Genomic DNA, 25,679 nt, shown 5'->3' with positions numbered 1-25,679 from the left:
TTAAATTAGCGACGAGCTCAGCCAACAGCGAGTTGGATTATTTCTTAAATACATAGGAGGTACCTGTTTTCTGAAGGTAGCAAAAACTCACGCAAAAAGTTCCTCATCCAACTCCTCTTCTGTGGGGCGCATCTTAATGCGCAACAAAGTTGGTCAAGAGGCTACTGGAGAGATGTCCGCTCTCAAAGGTGTGGTTAACCTCTTCATTGTCGTTCTGCTCTATCTGTCGCGGCACATCGCATGCTTACAAAACGGTCTGAGGAGGAACGAGAAGTGACTCCAAGCAGACAAGTCCTCTCTGACTGCGAAACAGCGCGCGGTGGTTGTGAGGACACAGGGAGTCTCGCCACTCTTCGTGCGGTATTTAAAACAACGAAAGCAATTTGAGAAGAAGAATAGCACCGCTGTTTTTTATAATTAATTTTTTTTAAAAAGGTTGGATTTTCAGGTGCTGCTGGACGTTGCTCGTCTCGTCTCTGCGCGCATAGAACTGACGCACTGATGGATTTTGGGGAAGTGATTTTCGGTGCGCACCGGCTGGCTGCAGGTAGAGGCGTCTGTGTGCCTCAGTCTGTCGATGTGTTTTCTTTGGATGATAAAGGAAGGAAAAATGCGCTCGTCCTCTTCCACCTTGGTGTGACGTCGCTCCGGGCGAAGCGAAATCCTCGCTGTCACTCAGAGAGGGAGAGAGAAAGAAACTGCAATTAGTTTCAGGAGGACCCGGCTGAGAGCAGAGAGGGGGTAAACACACACACACACACACACACACACACACTGAGAGAGAGAGAGAGAGAGAGAGAGAGAGAGAGAGAGAGAGAGAGAGAGAGAGAGAGAGAGAGAGAGAGAGAGAGAGAGAGAGAGAGACCTGTCATACAGTATGTTTACAGTGGACCAGAAATCAGAGCTCATGGAATGAGGTGATGTCAGCACAGGTGTGGTGGTACCTTTCTGATATCTGTGCCAACAGACTGGCACGTTCTGAAGTCATCTGAGTGGGTGTCTTTTCTTTGGCTAAAAGCGCGAAGATCACACTATATCACAGTGGTCAGAAAGAGAAACTGCTGTTCCACATAACCTTATTTTACACAAAAGGTGCCAAATGTAATCAGTTGCCCTCAAGAAGAATTGTTTTGTATGTTCTGCATTCCTAAATGTGTGTGCGTGTGTGTGTGTGTGTGTGTGTGTGTGTGTGTGTGTGTGTGTGTGGACTCTGTAGTATTATCACCTATCTGGCCAAGGGCATATCCATTGAAATCCAACGCCACTGTACTGTAGTCGTCACCCAAAGCCCTGATACCCGACTTGGTTCTACTGCAGTGATGCAATCAATCACAAGTGTAACACAAGGCTGACTCCGCCAGTCTCTGTCTCTCAAAAGGGCCTCGGTCCCATTCGCTTATGCACAAACCATAACCTTGCCTGTAACTCTGGCTGAAGGTTGACAATTAAAAGTGTCGACTTCTGAATTTTGAGAAAAACTTTCCAAGTGTAAGAAATAGAATGAAGTCACATTTTACTCTGATTTTTGCCCATAGTCTGCAAAATATGGAGTCCGACCCGTAGTGGCAGGTTTCATTTATTTATTCAAACTTTTCATCCATTGCGTGTCAGTGCCATATGCATGGGTTGAAACAACTTGAAACAAGTCCATTGAAAACACAATGGAGTTTTTGCTTGATTTGGTCCATTTCGATCATGTATACTTCACATTGCTGCTGACCAAAGCACACCGTAGCTTTTCAGGACTTCTGATGCTTTTTCCTTAACTTTCTATCAGACATTAATAATTCTTCCCATTTATTTCCCTGCAGCATGAACATCAAGCTCGCTTGAGGTCATTTGTCACATTTAATTGCATGCTTTCTATTGGTCAAAGTATCATATAGTGTAATGCACCTACTGTTGAGTGCAGATGTTTGCAGTTCATCCTTATTAGGTGTATCACAGTTAGATTCAATAACTTTCAAGTTTTTCACTGTACCAGTTAACTTTTACCTGCATTTGGCAGTGTGTTGGGTGTTCATTCCAAGGCCTGTAAGTATCATTATATACGCAACGTATTAGTCATATGATTAGTGTTTGAGTGAATGACATTTACACATTTTTCACATTTCTTTATTGCAATAAAGATGAGCATTGATGAGGACATAATGTATATTTGATCCCATAATATTAACAGCAAGTTGCCTGTCCTTACGGGACTCTTAATAAGACTGAAGTGTCTGTGAAACCAGACAAGGACTCTTGGACAAACTGCCTGCGGACCGTAAAATGGCTGAGCACTTCATTGCCTCAGATTTTGACTTTCATTTTGGACACACACATGTGGGCACTGGTCTTTTAAAATGTGCATGTCTCTCTGATATACAGAGTTATATCAAAGATGTTTTTCAGTCAGCTCTTCATGCAGCATTCAAATTATGTCAGGTGGAAGGTAGTGATCGGGAAGGTTTATGACTTGTTCAGTGTTCACATCAAGATGGTGATTGCTTCCTGCTGTTTGTTAGACCTCGTGTGGAGGTTACACATTATGTGCATGGTCCTGCAATTTGTGCTCAGTTACCTTGAATGATATGCTTTGACTGACATGAAGTTGCTTTCCAGACACTTCTGTGCCGTATACCAAATGGAATGCAGACCATTTCAGAAGCAGAAATATCCACAGATTGCCAATAATTATTTTTATATTAACAATGGATCAAATTACTTTGTGTAATTAGAGAGGGTTTACTCATTGTGCCGAACCCACAGACCACTGAGCTCTGCTTTTCCCTTTAACTCTACATGCAGTTTTCTTCAACTGCGTGTCCAGTTCCAGGCAGCTGTTTTCATCAAAAAAGCTCTGATAAATGCACAGTACACGACATGCCCAGCGCCAAACAGCGGGCAGACAGTGTTAGCAACTAGCTGGTGAACACAGTTTCTGCTTGATATGCAATGGTATGCTAACAAGTTAGCCAAAAAATCTTAATGAGGCCACAGACTAAAATTAGCTATAATAGGTTGTGTGGTGTTCTGTCGTTGAGGGGCCAGGAAAAATCTTAATCTTGCTTTAAGTTGGAAAATGACAATGACATCCACATCATATGAAAGCAACATAAAACCTACCCACAAACTGCAGCTTGTTGATTTTTCCTGAACTAAAATGTTTTTAATCAATTTTATGTATACCACTCTCAGAGTGGTTTACAGCCTGTACAACCCTCTACGGTTCTGTTTTTACCAAGGTAGCGTAGGTATTTCTGGTAATGTTAAGCCATTGCAAAGTAGTGCTGCAAATCAGTGAGCAAAACCCTTTATGGCAATATTGCATTTGCAGGATTTGTTGCATTAATAAGATGATGGTATAGTTTGATTCATCATATTTGAACAGCTAACAAAACCGGCTTTTTGAGACAAGACGCATTCTGTGTATACCTCTGCTGCACCTCACGTCTTCACCAAATTCATATATGATACTGTCACCTGTAGCTCATTGATGTGCAGCTTTGGTCTCAGAACAAACACACTTTTTTAGGCTTCCGTGCTGGTGACAGCCGGGGCCAGAGGCTTTGTCTTTTCGCACTGTCAGTCTTCAAATGTGGCATCCCCGTCCACCTGGACTCGAGGAGGAACTGAGTAGATGTTGGTGGTCAAAGGTGAAAGGTGAAAGGTCAAGGTCACTGTGACTTCACTTCCGACCCGTTCTCGTACACGGGATATTTCAGGGACTCCTTGAGCAAAGCTCACTTTGATCACTTTCTAGTTTCTACAACCTCTTCAAAAGTGATTTATCTGCTATTCCTCCAGGTGTGTCTTCGCTCTCTTAAACTTCATTTATAACATCGTTTAGTTGACCTTTTATGCATTCTCTTTCTCTTGTTATCTCTATCTCCACTGCCCTGTTTCCCTCCCTTTCATATCTCACTTCATATGTGGTCAAAACAAGGTGAATAATTAGCACACGGGGGCTAAAATAGAATATACTCTGATGTTCTAGCAGAGAAATCTGACCCCAGTGGAGAGTGCTGTATTGATATGTGAACTGGGACCACCCGAAACAAAATTAGAAAGTTATGAAAATTGAGTTATCTCTCAATGACCTATAAATAACTGTGGCATAGTTGTGAGCATGAGCATTGTTCTATGATATGTACTGGCTGTTCTCTCTCCTTTCTCAACCACCTTACCCTCTCTTTCTTCCCCAATTTCTTTCTCCATTTCCCTGTCTGTGTCTCACTCACCCCCAAGTTTTCTCTCATCTTGTGTTTTGTTAGGGAGGGCTGATTCTTCATACTTGGCTGAGGCTTTATGGACAATAAAGATCTGATTTCAAAGTCCGGCAGGGTGTTGGGCCTGGGGTCTTGGCTCACAGCTTTAGTTGCCTGCTGGGAGGAGACACTGCACAGCCCCTAACCAGATGGCCATCATCCCACATACAGTAGATTCCTATTGTACGTTATGTGTATTGTTCAAATTCTTGTCTGTGTGCAGCTTCATACTTCACCACCACACAGTCACCTAGCTGCACTGATCTCCTCAAAGTGACCACTAACCGTGTTATAATATTTTGACATTGTATATTGTGTATACTGCAGTATTGAAAGCAAAGAGCATTCCACTTACAAGCTCTTTTTTCCGGTAATTAAAAGACAAAGATGTGCATCTATAGGTTTTGCATGATAGGGATGGATATTCCAGCTGTTGGAGTTGCAGTTTCCTTGAATGCACCCATGCGGTTGAATGCGGGTGACTCCTCTAGCCTGAGCTTGCAACTGCATTGCCACGTAATTACAAATCAGAAAAAGTTCAGTGTGTTGAATCACCAATTTCATTCCAGTTTCAATAATAAATTGAGTTAAGACCAAGTCACTGCTCAGCACTAAATCAGCCAAATACGATTTGATTTGGCAGAGAAGTGTAAGCGATTTGCGGTTTATGACCTTAAACCATCCAGTGTGGTTCATTAAGTGTTTCTCTCGCTTCTCTTTGCCTGTTAGTTCCGCAACAGATTCAGTGTCCTGCTCAAAGACACTTCAGCAGGGCAAATGCTAGCCAACACAGGAGCTGGAACCAGAGTTTACTCTGGTTTAAGTGTCTCTCTACCCTCCCTATACCTTCCCATGATACCATGTTGACCTTAAACAGTTTTGTGATCAACTGAAGTCCCCTTAGTTGTTTATTCCCTGACTGTTTTGTCTTAATCGTAGCTCAGAGTGGGGATATGTGACGTGTCCTTCTAGGATGTAAAATACATCTGCAGGGACTTAGTTCAGTGTTGTAAAGGAGAACGCCCTGATAGATACGGGAGCTTCACTAGGAGCTGCCAACAGTGCATTTTTCAATCATTACATTTAACTTATAACACTGTTTTTGTTCTGTAAGATGTTTGGTAGCAGAAGAAGAGCTGAATGACAGGAGTGAAATACATGATAATGTGTTTTAGAGAAAGAGAAGAATGATGCCCTATGCGTCAGACCTTTTTAAGATACTCTTAATGTTTCCCTTTGCCTCCATAAACTCCAACAGTTTGCATATGGGCATGTTAAGTCAAACGCATTTATTGTATTTAGTTTTACGCTGGTTCACTCTGATACAATGTCACACAATCACAGTCCCTGTCAAGTGTAGACTCCTTGCTGTTTCAGTACAGTATAGGTGGGTTTGTTTCATAGCTAGCATTTCATAAAATTGTAAGCATGTAGTTTCATCAATGCCCTGGATAATACAGCTAACATGCTAAACTGAGATGGTCAACACGGTAAATACCTGCCATGTAAGAATTCTCATTGTGAGCATGTTGCCCTGCTAGCGTTAGCATATAGCTCAAAGCATTTCTGTGCTTCAGTACAGCATGGACTCTTAGTCATGTTTACCAAAACTCACAGTGAATATAGGACCTAACCAGATACTGCACCCTCCTGCACAGCAGAACTTCCACTTTCATTTCACACAAGTCACAGTGGATCATTATAAAATACTGTTACACACAGTACTGGAATACTGTATTACTGAGTACTGAGTTTGGACGATCTCATATGAGAAGGTACATCTGTACAGAAAAAAAACGAGTTGCAATAACTTCTGGTTTCCCCTGGGGTCTGTCACTGATTGAAATGAAAGAGCATTGGTCCGGGTTATGGAGGGTTCCCTCCCTCCCTCCTCCGCCTAGGAAAAGCTAACAGGCCTAACCCCTGTCCTGCCACACCTATCATACGGCTACACACACATTCCCCCTCTCACACTGCTTCCATCAGGGCGTGAAATGGATTCCTACTGTCTGCCAGAATGCACCACCTATCTCTGGATGTGATCCTCTTTCACGCTCCTTCTCTTTTCCTGTCTTTCTTTTTCTGTACCACACGTGTGCCCTTTTGTTTCCATAGAAAAAATGCCTCGCCCGCCCTGCAAAGACCACAAAACACATTCCCGGGCGGTTATGCTCAAAAATAGATTTTAAAAAAAATAAAAAATCCCATCGGAGCTAATATTTTATGTGACAACTTGAATTAAATCTAAATCAGAAACACATGACGGTCCTAACCTTTTAAAAACAAGCCACAGTCATCCCTGGAATCCCCAGGAGAATGCCATGTTCATGAAATTCCTTCATAACTGGCACACACACACACACACACACAATACTGAAAGTGTGACAGAGGTTGTAGTATCAAATATTGATACCTCCCGCTACCACATGATTTTACATGTCTAGAAAGACTGTTTTCGAAGTGGAAGGAACTGTTCTAACGTTCGTGACTCTCCCTGAGAATGGTTAAAATCTGTCAACAAAAGCTACATAATTTGGTGTGATTCAGATATATCCTGCTTTTTCTCTCTCATAGGGCTGGGCCAGTGTCAGCTCAGTGACCCTTTTGTAATTGGACACACATTATTTGGATCCGAAACAACACAACCAGCTGACCATCTGGAAGAATGAGTTGTAACTCTGCAGAGGGGCGACAGTAAGGAGTGAAACCCGAAGGTTCCAAATGAACCAGGTACTGATCCGTTCTCAGTAAGGTCACTTGAATTGTCAGAGGAATCTGAATTGTTGAAGTGATCTCTGGCAGAATCTGTTCCAATGGTGCCACATTAGTAGAGGGAAAAAACACTTAACTACGTGGTGTCTGTGCTTAGCTCTCAAGTTAGCCAGGTTTTATTGCTTTATAAATAACTTGTCACCTCGTTTCAGGGGATTATTTTATTGCTGTAAAGGCAGATCTATAAAAGGAAAGCGAAATTAATAACATGGGACGGAAAAGCTTTCACTAGTTCACATTGTAAATAGAAAATTAAAAAAATACATTCTAGTTCTAGCTTTAATAGTGTACACAGAGGTGTATTTTTCACAACAAGCTGGGTACTCAGTGAGTTCTTTTATGATATACTTTTGGGCTGAAGAAATTGTTTAAAAGTGGCACAGCAGCAGAGCAAATGTATTTCTAAGTAATGAAAACTGACTCAATTTGTACTTCGACTTCCCTCACACTACACACACATGGACACACAGCCAGAGTGAGTGTTCAGTGTGATTCATCAGCATTACCGGCAGCACAGTAACTTTATTATAACAGATCTTATCTGTCTGCCCTGCTCACCATTTGAAAGCTCTGGGTCTTTTTACTCTTTCTTCTTTGTCCAACGCGTGTCCAGAGGGCTTGTGGTGTTGCAAAGAGATAGAAGGGGATCCAGCCAGATGGGTAACACACACACACACACACACACAGATTGTTTTGGAGATATGGGGTGCAGATGACTTTCAGATCAGCCTTCATACGCTGCTCTGTGTCTCGCCAGCCACACACAAACACAGAGCACTCAACACAGACGCATAGCTTTTTTAACAGAAGCACATTCCTGTATTGACCTTCTTAAACTCCAGTATCACAATCAATGGTCATCACAAAAACAGGTAGCCTAAAACCTCAATATTTACCAGAAGGAAAACACATGCAACCCAAACATGTGATCTGCAAGCATTGCTGAATAAAAGACAATTCTGCATTTCAACTGCTTTCTCACACACGTGCATATTAGAGCTAGGGCTAGGGAATACAATGTTAAAATGTTGTCATTTGTTTGTTGAATGATAGAAACTCTATTTCCAGCTTTGTGTGACTCCATTATGATGTACACGTGTTTAATGCAAGTTCTCTGCTGTGCAACTTACCCAATATCAGCCTGTTCTCTCGTTCAAATGTGGATAAATTAAGCTCAGCTGTGTCTTGAGTCAAAGTGACCCATGAGGAAAATCAGTTTGTTTGTATGTAGCACCATCTTGTGGGGATTGTTAGAAGCAATCGGCCCTGCCTGCAGGACAACGAAGGAAGATGACGTTCATCAAGTTTGCTGACACAACTTTCAATATAGCAACACAACTGCATACAACTGAGTTTAGAAATGTTATGAATGTGTTATTCTAATGATACTGTGAGTTCACACACAAATAAATATCAATGATTTATCAATGTCCATCCTCATCAATGCAGTAGTTTGCTCATGCTTTATAGATCAGTTCTAAGCTATTATTAAGTTATTAAGTTAAGTTATTATTAACTTGTGAGTTGCTTTGTTGTGTAAAATGCCTCTGGGAGATGTTTATCATTCAGCACAGCACAAGTCTTTTTAACTCCTTAATTCACAAGACTCTCTAATGGATAGCTTGTCTTTTGAAAAAACAGTGGAAAATATTGATACAAATTCATGTGTTGACAATTTATTACACAACTGCAGACTGGTGCCATATTTGGAACTGTGAAACCTGCATGCAATTATTAATGGATTATATATTCATTCTGTATTACATGATCAAGACATGAGATTTAATTTAATTTTAATTTTGTTTTCATCTAAATTATGAAATGAACGATTCGGTGCTGCTTATTAAGATAATATTAGGCCGCAACTGGGTTTCCTGCAGGCCCCCTCCGCCTCCACACCTCCCCGCCACTTGCTTCGGATCCGGAGCGGCACGGCTCGGCCAATCGTAGAGCACGTGAGCGCACGTAAAGCAGCCAGCCTGCAGTTTACAGTTTGCCCTCAGAGGGGCAGCACGTGTAAACACATGTCATCTTACACAAGCTATTACCAAACCCTGAAGGCGAGTTTTGTAATATGTTGCAGCCCCTCTTCATGGTACTCCTGTCTCGCTGAAGGTAAGTCGTTTATAATCTGAAAGACAGGGTTTGAGTTTTTTTGCAGCAGATATTATATGTAAATTTAAATTATACGTGTAACATGATTTAAAAGCCATGGGCAAATCCGCTACTTTCATTTTAAAGTTGGCTCGTGTAACTGCTTCCTTGCAATGTGTTGACTTCTCTTATGTTTCTCTTGACTTAACAAAGACAAGCCCTGTGTGTAAAAGCAGGGAAATGCACTGACAGCGACTTTTCTTTTCTTGACTGTGTCCTGAGACAGGAAGCGGGGTTTATCACGAACACTTCGACAACAATGAAGTCCATCGCCTGTTTCTCATCGTCTGTCAGAGCGGCGTGTCAGCACACCTCAGCCTGTTTCCCTCTCAATCGGGGTCTTAATCTGTGCAGTCCAGTGGGCAGATGCTCCGATGTGGATTTTGCCAGCAAAGCTGTTGTTGCGCAACAACCGTGCGTAACCGGTGTGCGCACTTTTCACAGTACGCAGGTTACCAAAGCAGCGGTCCAGCAGGTGATTGCATCACCTCTCCCCGCCCCGGTGCCCATACCGGGGAGAACTGAGGATGAACTGAAGGTGTACCAATTTGGCAGACGCATGCCCCCTAAAACGGCTGCAAGACAAGCAACACACCTATCTCCATACGTCCCATACACCATACCACAGAGCAATGCAGCCGCACTAGTCAACATCCAGACTCTGATTGAAGGGGAGGTGATCCCTGAGCTGTGCTCCAGTCTGGCAGACTTCCCCAGCAACGACAGGGCAGATGGACTGGCCACTTTACTCGGAGCATGTGTTGAATTTGGCCTGAAGGCCCACAGCCCTCTAGTCCTCAGACTGATAAATGAGTGTCTGGAGGTCCTCTCCAGCAGGGACATCTTGGTGTCACAGCTCTGCCACCTGGGTGAGGTGGCGTACGCCCTGGAAGGCCGCCAGTCAGCCGTGGTGACAGAGGTCCTGGACTCTCTGTGTGCTGCTGTAGAAGAGGATGTTGTGTCTCCCAGCGAGGCTGCCAGGACCTACTCCCTGCTGGCTCTGTGTCACGATCCTGCCAGCCTGCGGCAGAAACTTATGCTGTCCACTTTGCACAGACGCACACAGAGGCTGGTCCACCGGCTGAAAGCCAGTCAAGTCAGCGATATACTGCAGTCCCTGTTGAAGTTGCAGCAGAGAGAGGTGGGTAGAGCAGCCACTTCTCAGCTCCTCATTGATTTAGACATGTATGAACATCTCACACCTATATGTTTGGCTCTTTGCTGCAGGTCTCTTAAGGGACACTGAATGTTTTTCTTTTCTCTTGAAGTGCCACCCTGTAATTGGTGTCTTTACAATGAAAAGTTAGGGATTCTAATACTGAGCTTTGTTTCACAGGCCATTCCCCTGGTGCTGAGGCTGAGTCACAGAGCATCACGGGTCTTAAAAGCGTTTAGTGATGATGAAGTTATCAAGGTGCTCACTGCGCTGATGACCCTGGGACATCATGATGAAGAGCTCCTGTCTGCTATGGAGAAACACCTGCCAGGTGTGGTTTCAGTTCCTCACACGGTCTTAGGGAAACGTGGACGTTGGTGTACATGGATCATGCATGAAGTTAATCCTGAAGTACTGTGCTGTGTGTGTCAGGGAGGCTGGGAAAGTGTGATCCGGAGCTGATCAGCACCGTCACGGAGTACTGTCTGCAGATGAGGTGCCGCTCTGAGCCAATCTTCGAGGCTGTGGCTGAGAACTTTGTATGCCATGCTGAGAGGCACGGCACCCCTCAGATTGCCAAACAGATTGTCGCCATGGGGAGACTCAACTATCTGCCACAGGTGAGGAATATTAATAATGTTGCAATACTGTTTTCTAAATCAAATGACTATGAAATGGAAAGAGCAACGTGTAAAGCATATTTGACTGTTGGAAGACAATGCGTCTGCAAACAAATACTCTGTTCTACACGACGTCTTCTTTATTCCTCAGTGCTCCGGTGAGATGTTTAAAAAGCTGGAGAGCATTTTGTCAGAAAGGTTTTCACAGTTCCAGCCTCGCTCCCTGATAGAGGTGTTGCACGCCTGCATCCACCTGGAACGCTTCCCAGTCAACTACGTGGCCAAAGTCTTCAGCCCCTACTTCCTGCAGAGGCTGCAAGGTAAGCAAAAGGCTGCTTCCTCCCAAAACATAGCAGACATCGTAGGCTTCATTAAAGTATACTTAATGACAGAGCAGTTGCATTGGATTGTGTAATGTATATGTGATTGTCATGCCACTCTTTTCACATGCTGCTGTCACTCTACACGTAGACATATAGAGCTGTGCTTAGAAGAGCTGATCGTATTTCTCATCATTTTAACTGTTTGTCAAAGAAAAGCTGTCATTCAGAAGCTATTCACTCACAGCATGTGGCTGTCCAACATGTCAGTGTGTGTAATATGTATGTAATGTCTGTGATGTAAGCTGTCCTTGTCTGTCCGACAGCACAAGGGGAGCCATTGGACAAGAACGCACTGGGACAGCTGACACAGCTCCATCTCTCCACCTCATTAGAGTGCACTTACTACTGGGTGAGTGTCACACAGCTTGATACGTTTGGGAGGCTTTTTTGAAAGTTTGATCAGTGCGTTTAGTACTATTATTCAAGTACTATAATAGTTCACTGAGTGTCAGTACTTGCAGTAGTTGCCAAGTAAATTAAGCAATGTCTTCATAGAAAAATTGTTGAGTCAGATAAATGATAACGGTAATTAATTCTCCATGATTTGTTCCTCATCAGGGTCCCAGACTGCCCTTCTTCCTCCATGTGAAGAAGTTTTCCTCGATGGACCAGGCCTTTGAGACACCTATGGAGAGTCTCCTCTACAAACAGGTCAAAGGGCCGCTTACAGAGCTGCTGGGGGGGACGTTTTACTCCACCAGAATCTTTACTCCCAGTGGCTACACAATAGGTAAGCAGTAGTAAATAAACAAAACGATATGATCTAACTGGGGAAATATCAATTGAAACCAAAGGTTAAGTTGCACAACATCAGTGTATCGTCTCTAAATTCAGAAACAATCAACCGTGTGGCTCATTTAGTCGACGGCTAACCTCACGTATTCCATGTTCACTTTTCTCCAGATGTGGAGATGTGCCTGGATGAGAAAGGATATGTTCTGCCTCTGTCTCAGTGGGATCACACTTACAGGAGGTGAGACACACATTCTGCAGAGCGTTTGGCGGGTGCAAGCCGATCGACACGCCAAACATTTACATTCTGAACCAAATGAAAGTGAGCAGCATGACATTAGCGCCTTTTCTGAACTCGTAATTTTAACTTCTCCTCCATTTTCTTGGGTCATGTGTAGGATGGCACTATGCTTGGATGGTGAAAAACGTTTCTGTAGCAACACACAGCACCTGCTGGGGAAGGAAGCCACTAAAAGGAGACACCTCCGCAGGATGGGCTATGAGGTGGTGCAGGTACGCTTTAGAAACTAGATCATTGCATACAGGCACCACAGTTTTGCTAATTTGCACCTACAGATTTTTTTATAATGTTTCATCTAACTTACATTTTTTTTTTTTTGAATGAGCTCCACTGTAAGAAACATAGCAGTCATTAACAACTCATCATTTTCTCTACCAGATCCCTTACTTTGAATTTGAGAAGCTGAGGACTCAGGAGGAACAGGTCCAATATCTTCACAACAAGATCTTTCCCACCATCTTCAAGTTCAGTCACTGATGTTAGCTGCCTAACAAGTTCAACGTACGATTCCTCAGGGACCTTTATTGGTTGGTGCGGTTGATGCTTATGTTGCTGTACAAACCAATCAACCTTCCAATGAACTGCATGAACGTTTAGCGAAGTGATGCTGCGCACTAATTATGTACAATATGAAGAAGATACACGGCATGGCAGAAACGGAAACACTTTTATCTGTGATATTCAGCTCATACATATCCTAATGCGAGGAAATAAAATAGAGTTCAACATTGCAGTCACATACAGTAAACACCAAGTAACAGAGACATCATTTATCATAATTTATAATTTTATGAACCAACCTGCCTTGTTTTGAGTGTCTAAAAAAACAGATGAAGATGAATGAAATCACACCCACTTGGCTAAAAAGTGGCCGTCTTAGCAGCTGAATGACTGGCCATTTGTGTGACTATATATTTAATATTTGCACCTGATAACTTCTGTTCAGCCTTATTTTTAATAGCTATTGTTACGCTGAGTTTGCCACTGATTTTAAGGCGCAAAACCTATGAAAATAATACTGCCCATTTTTGTATTCTGTTAACTTATTATGTAAAATGGACATAATATTGACTATTTATGTGATGAATGTGAATATAAAATATGAGTGATGTTGTTGTGTCCTTTGCCCTTTTGTGCCGTTGAGACCTGATTTTCTTTGGGATAGGGAAAATAATGTGACCTCATTTACTGGACAAGATGTTTGAAATGTACAAATGTGTGACTTGAAATATGCTTTTATTTGACGTTTGAAGATATACCATAAAAATTTTAATTTAACTATTGTCTTTATTAAACTGGTGGTTGATTCTTCAGTTGATTGAACATTTTACCAAACATGTACGGGTGTAAGTCATTTCAGATCTGTTGTGAAAAAATTTATAAACAGATTTACATGTCAAGAAGTTCCCCTACTTTATAAACACCAATATTATTATTGACCGCTATTGCTAGTGATTTGATTAGACAGACAGACACTGTGAAAAAATGCAATTGAGGTATTTTTGAAAGAAAAGGAATGGGAATAAACCTGATATGCTAAAATTATAATCCAAATGTTCTGTAAATGGTTATGTGCAATAAGATTGGTGAATGAAGTCAGACATAGACAACATTTAAATATACGGTCGTGCTTTTTGTATTCAGACATACAATGATAAACAAAATGTAGTATACAATATATCATGGCCAAGTCACCTGTGGGAACATTTTATATCATTTCCAGTGTGAAGTTTCTCATGAGCTTGCAGTTGGGATGAATAACAGAGGGAGAGGGAGTTTTGGGATGTTTGGTAGATGGTGAGACTTAAGTCCCTGCTGGTTCCTTTCCGTTCCTCAAGATTTCTCTCTCCTTCTCCGCCATGGCTTTGGACATCTTCCTGGTTCTAGTGGAACACACAATATGTTAGCCATTTGGTGTAACATGTTATCTCTGACTAATGCAACAAATAGAGGAGGGAGGTTAAACCGCCGTCTGTGTACGATGTGTGTGTGTGTGTCTGTCTTCACCTGGTAAAAACAGGTGGCAAGATAACAGTGCGGGGGTGCGCTGTAAGGACAAGCTCTCCTCTGACAGCTTCCATCATCAGGTTCTGGAGGGTGTTCAGCAAAACATCCTCACACATGTCAGCAGGCACATGCTCTGTGTGTGGCGTGTTTTGTGTTCGGGGCTCGTTTTTCGAACGTCCCGCAGTTCCCTCACTGTCCACTGCATTGTGCTGTTCTTTCTGTTCTGCTGTTCCACTCAACAGAATGTGAGGTTTGGGTGTAAGTTGAGAAACTGTGGGGCAGTCAGGAGGAAGGAGGGAGGATGGAGATGAGGAGCAGTGAGAGGAACTAGTTTCCTGAAGCCGGTGGGGGATGGGCTTGGACGGCAAAGTATTTAGATAATGTGTGAAGGCTGGATCGTCTAGTACGCCCCTGGAAAAGGAGAGACACTAATTGATACACACACAAATACACAATTTCCTACAATGCTCTAAACTGTAAATTCAACCATCTCTATAAAAGCTAATCCTAAAAACAAGTAAGTTCACTCCGGTACATAGGTCAGGGTGGATGTCTGAATCTAAGCCTTCACCGGATGCATCTGGGTGTCTGTGTAAGTGGTACCTGAGCAGAGAGGTGAGTACATGCACGGTGATGTCTCTCTCAGGGCTATGTGTGGTTGAGGGCATCCCAGCAGGAAAGGAAGTGGCTTCAGGTCGCTGGGGCTTGACTGGCTGGAAGCATCTTAGTGAGACAGCAGACATGTAAATGTTTCTGTGGTGTGCATCAAAGCTCAGTCTGTCTTTGTGCCTGTGATGCAACATGTAAAGTTTATATTCTTTACCTATAGTGCTCATTGAACTGGTCAGGGCGGTGTGAAAAGTACTCGAGAAGGCCGTGAGAGTGTGCTGTAACCCCGAGATGCAGCAGAGCAGGTTGAGGGGGTTCAAGGCGTTTCAATGACTTTGCGGTTTCTCGCTGGGCCCGCCGCTCAGCTCTTAATATCTTAGTACATATCGCGCCCACCGTTTCACTGCCACCACTGGGACAGATAGGAGGAAGAGTCTGGAGGGGAGAGAAAGAGGAGGCGTACTCGATATGAAGCCAGGCATTTGTTTTACTGCATGTCTATAATTTAATTGGATTACTTTCATATTAGTTTCACAATAGAGGCCTTATATTTGGAGTAAAGAAGACCACCTTGTATTTCCTGAATGGTGGCCCTTTATTTACTGGAGCTGCTACTGGCTCCTGTAACAAGACAAAGGGTGAATATGGTGAAGAAGGCTGTTACATCGCTGTCAAAGATATCAATTTGAACTTGCGGGAGGACCTTATCTATCAGAACTCCTTGGGTTTCTGTAAGATTTTTATCTGTGATAGTGAATTCATCTCGCTGTCTCTCTTTCTCTTCCTCCCAACGCTGCAAAGCATCACGATAGCGAGTCAGTGAGGCTTCCAGGATAACCTGGCGAGGGGAGGAGAGAACACTGTGAGTATCGTCCATACTTTGTAGAAACGATTAACTTCCAACAATTGTCTGCCAAACCAGAATGAAAATGCCATTCAATATTGGACTAAAATTCATCCTTATGCCACTTAATGCAGCTTTAAATGCACACTAGTGCTGCTGTGGTACCTGGCAGATGACATCTAGCTGATAACAAGTGGGGTAGTCAGTAGAGGTGAAGGTAAGGACACAAAGGGCACTCTCCCCTGGACACAGACCTCCTTGTTCTGGATGGATCTGCACCACCTGATGTGAGAATCACCGATGTACAAAATAGGTATATTGTGCTGTATATAGTCTGACACATAGCGGGAGGATCTGCTTGTATCTTTTTCAAAATAGTGAAATTGACACATACATAAGATGTTATTCACAAGCTACATGTACACCTTCCTGTACCTGCTGATAGCTCTCCTTAAGCCATTTATAGTGGACAGAGTCTGTGTGGGACACATTGGTTAGCAAGAGAATTCTTGAAGATCGTGAGCAGACTGGGATGTTGCCAAGAGAGACACTGTCCTCCGACAGAATTACAACCTACACACACACACACACACACACACACACACACACACACACACATTGAGATGAACGCATACAGCCACAAAAAGCAGAAGACTTATTAGGAATAGACTGCTGGTATTCAGCAGAGTGAATGAAAGTTAAAAAATGATATGGAAAGAGAAAAACTGCTTTCACCTGTCCCGGGAAGGACAATGTCTTGACACGGGGTTCAGATGCTTTAGTATCGCTGCAGTTAAATGGGTTTGTGGAGCCCAGTGTGGGAGAATCAAACCCACATCCTTCAAACCTCACCAGTGTGGAGTCTCCATCCTGGACATGGATAGGAATATCCATCTGGCGATGCACAAAGACAGACGCAAAATCACAGGGTTCGGATTTAGGTACTTACAGTAGCTAATGGTAGAAATGGTATGTGTCATGTGTCATTACTCTGAATAGATGTTTGTATCCGTCTGTGCCAGTTTATTTCTAAATTGCTATAAACTTGATTACAATGCTCCAGAGAAAACATGCACAATGGAGAGAAGCATGGTGCCTACAATACATACCGCACAAATCAGTTGTATAAAAGGTTTGAAGGGACAGTGGTAAGAGGGCAGAGGAAGGAAGGCTGCATGGCTCAATCCTTACATGGTACATCTTAGGCTCCAGTGGAGAGAAGATCCATTCCAGCATGGCCGTCCTCCCAGGTAGGAGCTCTCCCTCTGGATTGAAGCAGACCAGCACTGGATGGTTAAAGTTGTCCACCTTTAGCTGTGACAACACAGCCGTGTCCACCTCATAACGGAGTGGCACTGCACCGCAATTGTGCAGTTCATACACCTGCAGGAAAAACAACCCGGGTTTTGTGGATCACAACTATGTTGAGATTTCTGATGGAATTCAGTGCTGCAAGCTAAATAACAGGATAAATCTGTGGAAGCTGTTTCACTGAATACGAGTTCATATATGAAATATTATACTATCGATAAGAGTGTTATTCATTTCAGCTCACTGTGAATAGGCCACTCCTAGTAGGCTTTATGTTGGAGAACTTGAACACACCTGCTTCGGCGGAGTACGGTCCACAACAGTGACAGAGGTGAAGACATGTTGTTTGGAGGCAACGTGGAGACAGGGCCTGTCTCTCTCCACCGTCAACCCCTGAAAGTTCAGCTGCACACAGAACCACATCACACGCATGTGAAGTTAACATCAAATATCAAACAAATTCAAAGAGTTCACCACACTTAGTGACATATTAGGTAACAGGAATACTACCGCTGAACTGAAAAACAATTGTAACTTGGATTTAGATTTTTTTTTTGTGTTGTTAGAGTAAGAATAAATACGAGGATCATGAAAATGTATACGAGTTCTGCCTCACCAACGTCTCTCTACCATAAGACAGTTTGAGCATGACAGGAAGCCGATCTTTCCCAGCAGAGTCATGGCTGTGAAGGACAAAGTTTAGATTATTGTGGGATCATATTATTAGTGTTATCTGCTCTTAAATAACTCTCCTCCTTGCCTATATTAGCCAAGTGTCTGATGTCTTATTCTGTGCTTTATTCCCTGCAATAACATCTGACCTGTGGGTGAAGTGCACTGCCCTCTGCTGGCCAGGGAGCAAAGTGCCAGAACGGGGAGAAATGCTGAACAGGTGGTTGTCTTGAACCTGACATTGATATGAAGATATGGGAGGTTAGCGTCAGTATGGTTTTCAGAAAGGTTATTTTTGAAAGTCAAGTAATCAAATCTACAGTTGATTCCTGTTTTTTCAATAAAGAAAAGACGTGCCTGACCTTCATCTGGTACAGTTCAGTGCTGCTAAACTCTCCGGTCTCTGCCCAGTAGTCCAACTCTATCTGTTGGTCCGCTGGAAACAAGAAAGCCCTAATATTGAAGAGAAGGCCAAAAATCATTAAATCAGAGATAAGTAGAAAAAGGTCCAATCAAATTCCTCTGTACTTCACAATCCATAGGAGAGGACACTGGACTGTGTACATAAATTGAGCGATGTATGACGAATATAAATAAAATGCTGAATGCAGTTATCTTTAGTTTGGATCGACTGTAATCTCTACATTCTGCTTTTTACTCACCAGTCTACCGGGATGGAGCCCGGGTTGTGAAACATCAACACAAAAATGGAGGGCTCTGAATTCATGGGAGTGGCACCGAAGTTGAAATCCAACATATCTTTGGTGAAGACTGAAGGAAAACTGCTCAGACTAGATGCAGGAAGAGAAGACATAAAGACAAAATATAATACTCATGTATTATTCAATTTCCTTTTCTAATAAAGAAACAATGAAACCTCACAACTCTCATAAAATAATTTATCTTGGTATCTTTTTTACAAACAATATTAATTGAAAATGAATATATTCTTCCCCTCACCTGTGCATGGTAGGGGTTCTGTAAGTGAGTTCTGCAGGGGACGGGTTGGACAGCATGTGCTCATTAAGGCTGTCCAGTGAGAAGAGTTCCCATAGGTGCGCCTTGCTGAGTCTGCCCACACTGCCACCGCTGCACACATCGATCACCTGTAAGGTGGGAAACACGCCTTTAGCTCGCACTTCACACACTGCTTGAGGAGGGGATGACACAAATCCTGGGGAGAGAGAGAGAGAGAGACAGATACAGAAAGGGGAAAGAGCGGTAAGTAACAGTAACAGAAAACAAAATAGCAGAATACATTCAGGTTTGTAGTGTTTGTGTTTTCTGTCTACCACTGGCATTCAGCATCTGGTAGCTGATGGTCCACAGGTACTGGGCTCGTCTGTGTGGTCTGACAGTGGATCGGAGCAGCATTGTGGAGTGTGAGACGATGGTTCCCCTCTCACAGTCCAGCTGCAGGGCTAAAGGGCCGGACAGGACAATGTTAGTCTACAACACTGGACCAAATACATCTGTATCTGCTGTGGTCAGCAGTCAGTTTTGTTTCCACTTCATTGTCCATCTTCATTTGGTCATCATTTTAAGTTAAGTTAGAGCAGGTGAGGTCACAGCACTGGTACTGACTTAGCATTGACATAGTTGGAGTTACTTTTCAAACAAACCAATATGGAACCAATTTCCGAAACAAAGATAATACCTTTTGGCTCAGTCCCGGGGTCATAAGTAAGACCCGCATCCAAAAGTATCTGCTGTACAGAGAGGCAATAGGAGACAGAACACGGGCTGTTGTTCACCAGAGGAACCTGAATTGCCCGACAACTTCCAACCAGAATCTCTCCCACATCCAGAACTGCTGTCTCCGCCTGGGGGGGGGGGGGGGGGGGGAAACAAAGATGCATACACTGCTTTGTCCCAAAACAATTCACATACAGCTCAAGTACATACACACATGCATGTATATATACATACACATAAAATGACACACAATGACAGTCCCACCTCGATGAATCCTTTAGAGCCCAACCCCACCACGTTAAGGGTGAGGTGTGACTTGTTACATCCAGGAGTCTGGATCGGCCAGAAGGTGAGAGTAGGCTTGAGTGTGTATGTTTGTTCTCCCAGTGGGCTGAAGGACCATATCTGGACCTGTAATGCCAACCAGTCACAAACAATAGTACAAAAAAAAGGTAAATTAAATTTGTTGTTAAAAAATGTCATCAAAAGCACAGTCTCTGCATAAATAAACACGATTGAGTCTCTCACTGAGCTCTCATTGGGATGCAGTTCACCAGCATCTGGTTCAACAAAGATAAGCTCCTGGTCTGGCTCTGGAATGCTCCATTGGAATCTATCACAAAGGACAATCACAGAAAGCCAGCTGCAGACAACATGAATGATACTTGAATAAGTCCAGACTACGAACAATACAGTGAAAAAAACGTCAGAAATACAGCACTGGAATAACAACCACTATGTAAACCAACCGTAGAGGTAGGCGGCTGAGGTTCCTGATGTGGTGGGAGCGCCGCGTCCGAGAGCCCACAGCTGTTGGCTGGAAATATAAACTGTTGTCTCCTTCCAGAGACACGCACAGCTTTTCCACCACACTGACAACTGTCAGTTCCTGAAGGACACAGAAACAGATGCACAGATAAAATGGCCCGCGAGCAAAGTGTGGTGAGTGCTACAGCTTTTGTCCTCTGTGGTCCTGTGTAGTGTGTGTACCTTCGTGTGTTTAGCTGCATTGAGCCGAAGGTGTAAACCGAATCCCTGTTTGGGACTGTCTTCTGTGGGCGTTGTTCTGAGGGTGAGGATTTGGTGTTTCCCAGGCTGGATCAGACCACAGCTCGGCACTACGGACACAGATTCTGCCAATGCAGGGTTTGAGCTGTGGTCCAGACAGAAAGTGAGGGGCAGCTCTCCAGAATTCTGGAGGAGCACTGTCCGATAGGAAAGAACACTAAGGGCTGGAAACACCTTGAAAGAACAAAATATTACAGTTACCAGAGTATTACATATTTGTGTATGGCAGTGATACAATGTCCTTTACACAGGTTTCAAAGAAAATATTTAGTTTGACAAGGACTTCATCTTATTTTCTCTCTGGGGAAATCAGCATTAATACCATCTTCATGTTCTCCTGTTTACTGAGAGAATGGCAAAACTATAGATAAATGAGAGAGAGACAGCAATGCTGTAACATTTGAGTTCTTTCTCTTGTTTGTATCTCACCACTTGAGGAGGCTGCAAGGAGCAGCATGGGATGAAATGCTCTTTGCCTGGCTGAAAGGAATGGCCTATGACTCGGACAGTCACACACCAGGGTGGCCACAGCAGCCGCCCCTCTATGTGGCGATTGTCCTGCAGCATCCAGGGAAGAAAGACAATAGAGTCACAGCCAAATGTGTTGCATCATACCGTGGTTTTTTTTGTATTTGAACTTTCAACAAAGTCAGGTGAGAGATTTGAGTGGTTTGAATGATTTTTGAGACATTTATTCAGAAAGAGAAAGGCACAATCACTTGATGTGATGGAATTTCGTCTATAGATTATCGAACAGCACTACCTTGTAGTATGCAAAGCACTCAAGTTGCGCTCCGTGCAGAGTATTGAGCTGCTTGGGGTCATAGGTCACTCTGAATGAAGTGGATTTTAGAGGAGCCAGGTCACATGACGGGGGAGAGACGGTGAACGGAGAGTCTTGGGCAGCAGTCCACACCAGGCTGGAGCAGAATCACATGCAACAGAGACCAGATTGAGCAAGAAAAACACTAAAACAGATATTGTAGTCAGGTTTCATTTAGAAACAAAAAGCGTGTGTATGTAGTGACGTATTGAGAAGCCACAATCCAGTGCAAGAACTGATACCCGAGTTTCCCCCTGGTGTGGTTGGTGATGGAGACAGGCAGAGAAGAAGTGGATGAAGACGACAGAGAGGAGGATATTTTGTGATTAAATAGCAGCTCACTGGGCACCACAGACACATGTGGGGAGGATAAAGAACTGCAAGAGAGGGGATCCATGCAACCCAAGCAGGACTGATAATATTCCTCCATAGGAGTTCTCTTGTCTGGTCCCGGGTGTGACTGCTAGAAAATGACACAGAGAAAGAGTGAGAGACACAATACCAAACCTATACTGTGCCCTTTACTGGTGACATATGGTCTTCATAGTGAAAGTGATTTAATGTCTTCTTATAAAGTATTTAAAAACTAGACAAATCTGCACGTTTCATCTCGCTTTGGCACTTTACCTCCTCGCCCGGGCAGGGCACTCCCTGTTGGTCCAAGTCTACTTTATTTTCTTGCTGCATGGCTGTGAGAGTGTCCGGCGGGTCTTGTCTGTGGTACCAGTGGAGCTTGTAAAGAACCAAGTGCTCAGGTTTCAGTATCACTGGTTGCTGGAGCTCTGAGTGACAGGTACCAATCAGGTCAAGGAATATGGGGTCCTACAGGAAAGAGTAATAGGTAGATAGAATGAATATTGATGTTTGTTTGTGTGTGTGCTGTGAGTGTGTATGCATCTGCATATTGGCTCTTACCCTGTGCAGTATGATACATGTCACTCTCCTATGATGTGCAATAGGCTGCGTGGGCCTATAGACTGCCTTGAGTGTGGTATGGCTGTGTGGGCATAAAGTGCCACTTGCTGGCTGGATGCTGAACACACTGTTCCCAGTACAGTCAAGGTCCCATTGGTAGAAAGCCTCAACAGGCGCAGAATTAACCAGCTCCACTGTCTGTACGACTGCTCCTCCTTCCTCAACACAGCCAAAGTCCACCACAGCAGACGACAAGGAAACTTTGGGACCTAGATACAAAAAGAACAAGTGTTTATATATGTATCTAGCTGTAGATTCCCTTCTTTTTTTCATGCGAAAAAAAGAGGAAAAATATGCTAGTGGGGTACGCATTTACATGTGTGTTCCTTTATGTGTGTCCCTTACCAATACAGTTTCCAGTGAGCTTGAGCAGAGTTTCATTTAATGCCCCTCTACATTTAACAGATAAGTACTCCACAGAGACACTATCCACCACAGCCGGAGTGTAGGTGACTGCAGCCCGTAGTGATCCTCCAGGTGCCACCTTACCCCTGGTCACATCACAGATGAACTCTGACTCCAACAAATGGACCCCACTGGACAGTCGTGAAAGAGAGAATGACGCAGTTACCTGGAGGAGAGGGGCAAAAAGAGCGATGATAGGGAAGGTCTATAGGAGTGCACATTTGCATATCTTTGTGTACTACTTACAGGGGAGGGGTTGAAGATGTCAAAGTGTTTCTGCAAACTTTGTCCGATAGCCACAGAGCCAAAGTGCAGCTCTGGACCACACTGTTCTTTGTCATCCTTGGTATCTGGATTTCTCAGCTGAAGACATGGGTATTTGGCTGAGAAGGAAGTCAGAGTCAAGACAAAAGGAAAGTGGGAGAGTATTGGTTCCCTATTTACCCATCATCTCCTTCCAAAAAGTTGATCTATCTATCTATTTAACCACATATACTATATACAAAATCAGTGGATTATCAATCTCTTTTTGGCCTGTCTCCTCTGTTAGTAATAACAGTACCTATTCCCTGCAGCAGCACACTGCAGCAGCTCTCGGCCTTGTCCCCTTCATCTCCAAACCTGCAGTTGGCTTGTTGCTGGTACACCAGTGCCTCTTGTGGTCGGAAGACCACAGTGATGTGACACTCCTGACCGGGCTTCAACAGGCCTTGCTCAGGGCTTATCTGGAACAGTGCTGTGTTGTTCCACTGGAAGCATGTCTGGAGTTTACTGTGGGGAGAAGAGTATGCAGCAAAATAGGGAAGACACAGAAAAAAAGAGCGAGGGATTGATTAACAAGAGGGAAGTGGAGTGAAAGGGGAAAGAGTAAAGAGTTTGACATGATTTGTTTAACTACTTGCTGCAAAGCACAAACACACCAATCAGAACATAAACACGCAAACAGTTCAAAAGCATTCATACAAAGCATTCTGCTTCCTTTCCTCCCGGGTTATTCATCCCTCCTACTTCTCTGTATTAGTCTAAAACACACTCATACGTACCTGACATTTTTGAGCAGGAAATTGGTATTGGAGGAGTTTTGAACAGCACAGAGTGGCAGCAGCACGGAGTCAGGCACCTCCAGGGCATGGCAGGGAATGATGGCACGGAGACATACCTGGAAGCTGCCATCTTTACTTTGAAACTCAATGCTGTCTTCATACTCACACTGTCCCAAGCAGGCAGACAGACACAAACACAGACGAAAAGACAGGAGACAGGAGAAGTAGATGATATATGGATGATAGTCATTCATCACTTTAAAGCCATAAGACTGGAAAGTTGTTTGTCTAGAAATGTCAATTCAGCCCACATTTGATAGAAAAACTAATAAGATCTATTAACAGATGCAATTATGTATAAGATGTGTTACCCTCTGGAGTGGTCTAAAGCAGACTGGCATGGAGAAAGAAGTCCCTGGGCTGAGAACTATGATTTGACGAATGAAGGTGGTGAAAAACTTGGACACTGGAGGCCTGTGAGGAATGAAAGATATGATATTGTGTGAATACTTAGCTCATATATGTGTTTGCGTATGTATGACCATGTGCGTTTGTAAGACCTGACATGTAGCTTCTGCAGCTTGCTATGGATATTCTTTAACACTAATGTCTTGGTGAACTCTCTCCCCAGGTCCCAGTCCTCCCAGACCAGCTCTGACTTCAGTTCCAACCCTGAGAGACAGCTGCTTTGGCTGGACGCTTGTGGCTGGTGCTTTTCACCCCGGTGCCTCTGGTGAATCCCTGGATCCTGCAGAGTTAGGAGATGTGAGTTTTGGACACAGATAAATTACTTTTCAAGCAACTTCAGAAGATGCCCCAAAGACATTGTAAATTGAACATTTTGTATTTCATATTGCAGAGCTTGAACTGCCATATCGATAAATATATCGGAAAAGGCCCCAATCTCTACAGTTGTGTAATCCAATTATAGGTATAGACTGCTGTGGCTCATGGGACTATTTTGCTTATTCAGGGAGTGACAAAAACTGATACATTTGAACACACAGGTTTAGTAAAAAATGTCGGTTGCAAATGAAAAGCAGACCACAAGTTATTTATCAATATTAGCACCAAGCTGTTTTAATTCAAACTTTAGTTACTTTGATATCGGTCGAGGGCTTCCATGGTGCTCCTGAATCCTCAGCTAACATGGCTGGAAAGAGACAGAAGGCATCCAACGTTAGCTAGACGTTAGCTCAACATTACGACATATTAACTAGGAAGGTTTTTGGTGTCTGATGGCGTTTACCATGGTTTTGAGGATTTGTAATTTTGCACAGTTGTCACATTTATTACAGTTTCACTCCGAGAGTCATCGAGCCTAAACATAGCTGACGTTACGTCGAAGACCACGTAGAGAGTGTTTTGGAATTAACGTAAATTAAGACCATAGCTATTAGCAGTTAGCTAACAGAGGGATAGAAGGCTGACAGCTACACACGCTCAAAATATTTCTAAATTAAACAATTGGTCCAACACACTAACGTATCCTTACCTTCTTTCAAACGTCAAACAGCAAAGCGTGCAAACTACAGCTTTTCATTTCTTATTCAGGAATGAAAACACCGCTGACAACAATCAAAAGTTTTGTCGGCCACGGCGTTACCACGGCAACAAGCAATTGTTTGCAATCACCATAGTAATTACGGCAGCAGAGGAGGGACATACACAATTCGCAAACTGGTAGTAGGCCTTTTTATAAATACTAGGGAGTGTTTACATTTAGGACATACGATGTTATGACTTATTGTTGTGAATTATTAAGAAGTTGTGATACAAATATTGCCCATGAATCGATGACAAAACTCAAGCAATCCCCCTCCAGCCAGAAATTATTTCATCCCTGTGTTGTAAATATT

The 25,679-nt window shown here is 43.3% G+C and overlaps 2 protein-coding genes across 2 annotated transcripts; one reads left to right on the top strand and one right to left on the bottom strand.

Moving 5' to 3' along the window:
* Window positions 1–9,038: 9,038 nt before the first annotated feature.
* LOC142963880 (FAST kinase domain-containing protein 3, mitochondrial-like) lies at window positions 9,039–13,646 on the top strand. Its single transcript, XM_076104101.1, has 10 exons — window positions 9,039–9,137; window positions 9,403–10,317; window positions 10,513–10,663; window positions 10,765–10,952; window positions 11,104–11,272; window positions 11,599–11,684; window positions 11,894–12,065; window positions 12,239–12,308; window positions 12,466–12,580; window positions 12,747–13,646. Exons 2-10 carry the CDS (start codon window positions 9,436–9,438, stop codon window positions 12,843–12,845), a joined length of 1,932 nt encoding a protein of 643 aa, XP_075960216.1. The 5' UTR covers window positions 9,039–9,137; window positions 9,403–9,435; the 3' UTR covers window positions 12,846–13,646.
* A 526-nt stretch (window positions 13,647–14,172) lies between these two features.
* Window positions 14,173–24,971, bottom strand: cfap65 (cilia and flagella associated protein 65). Its single transcript, XM_076112185.1, has 34 exons — window positions 24,921–24,971; window positions 24,381–24,568; window positions 24,192–24,294; window positions 23,821–23,987; window positions 23,340–23,548; window positions 23,024–23,160; window positions 22,718–22,943; window positions 22,313–22,581; window positions 22,025–22,219; window positions 21,640–21,860; window positions 21,338–21,494; window positions 21,004–21,132; window positions 20,497–20,748; window positions 20,256–20,395; window positions 20,035–20,119; window positions 19,771–19,917; window positions 19,469–19,634; window positions 19,104–19,232; window positions 18,772–18,985; window positions 18,474–18,602; window positions 18,174–18,264; window positions 17,961–18,046; window positions 17,756–17,822; window positions 17,434–17,544; window positions 17,020–17,211; window positions 16,564–16,722; window positions 16,264–16,401; window positions 15,994–16,110; window positions 15,688–15,822; window positions 15,555–15,605; window positions 15,199–15,419; window positions 14,979–15,098; window positions 14,376–14,786; window positions 14,173–14,251 (listed from the first exon to the last, which is right to left on the bottom strand). Exons 1-34 carry the CDS (start codon window positions 24,969–24,971, stop codon window positions 14,173–14,175), a joined length of 5,292 nt encoding a protein of 1,763 aa, XP_075968300.1.
* Window positions 24,972–25,679: the final 708 nt, after the last annotated feature.

Source organism: Anarhichas minor, unplaced genomic scaffold (assembly GCF_050575085.1).
Source record: "Anarhichas minor isolate MPS153535 unplaced genomic scaffold, ASM5057508v1 ptg000004l, whole genome shotgun sequence".
NCBI lineage: Eukaryota > Metazoa > Chordata > Actinopteri > Perciformes > Anarhichadidae > Anarhichas > Anarhichas minor.
The sequence above is the reverse complement of the archived record's forward strand: the minus strand, read 5'-3'. Positions and strand labels throughout refer to the sequence as shown.

Excerpts from the sequence above, each read along its gene's own strand:
- LOC142963880 (XM_076104101.1), top strand. The coding sequence starts at position 9,436 with ATGAAGTCCATCGCCTGTTTCTCATCGTCTGTCAGAGCGGCGTGTCAG. Across the intron at positions 10,664-10,764 it reads TATGGAGAAACACCTGCCAG|GGAGGCTGGGAAAGTGTGAT; the intron begins GTGTGGTTTCAG and ends TGTGTGTGTCAG. Across the intron at positions 12,066-12,238 it reads TCCCAGTGGCTACACAATAG|ATGTGGAGATGTGCCTGGAT; the intron begins GTAAGCAGTAGT and ends ACTTTTCTCCAG.
- cfap65 (XM_076112185.1), bottom strand. The coding sequence starts at position 24,971 with ATGTTAGCTGAGGATTCAGGAGCACCATGGAAGCCCTCGACCGATATC. Across the intron at positions 18,603-18,771 it reads AGAACCCCTACCATGCACAG|TCTGAGCAGTTTTCCTTCAG; the intron begins GTGAGGGGAAGA and ends TCCTGCATCTAG. Across the intron at positions 17,212-17,433 it reads ACCGTACTCCGCCGAAGCAG|GTGTATGAACTGCACAATTG; the intron begins GTGTGTTCAAGT and ends TTTTTCCTGCAG.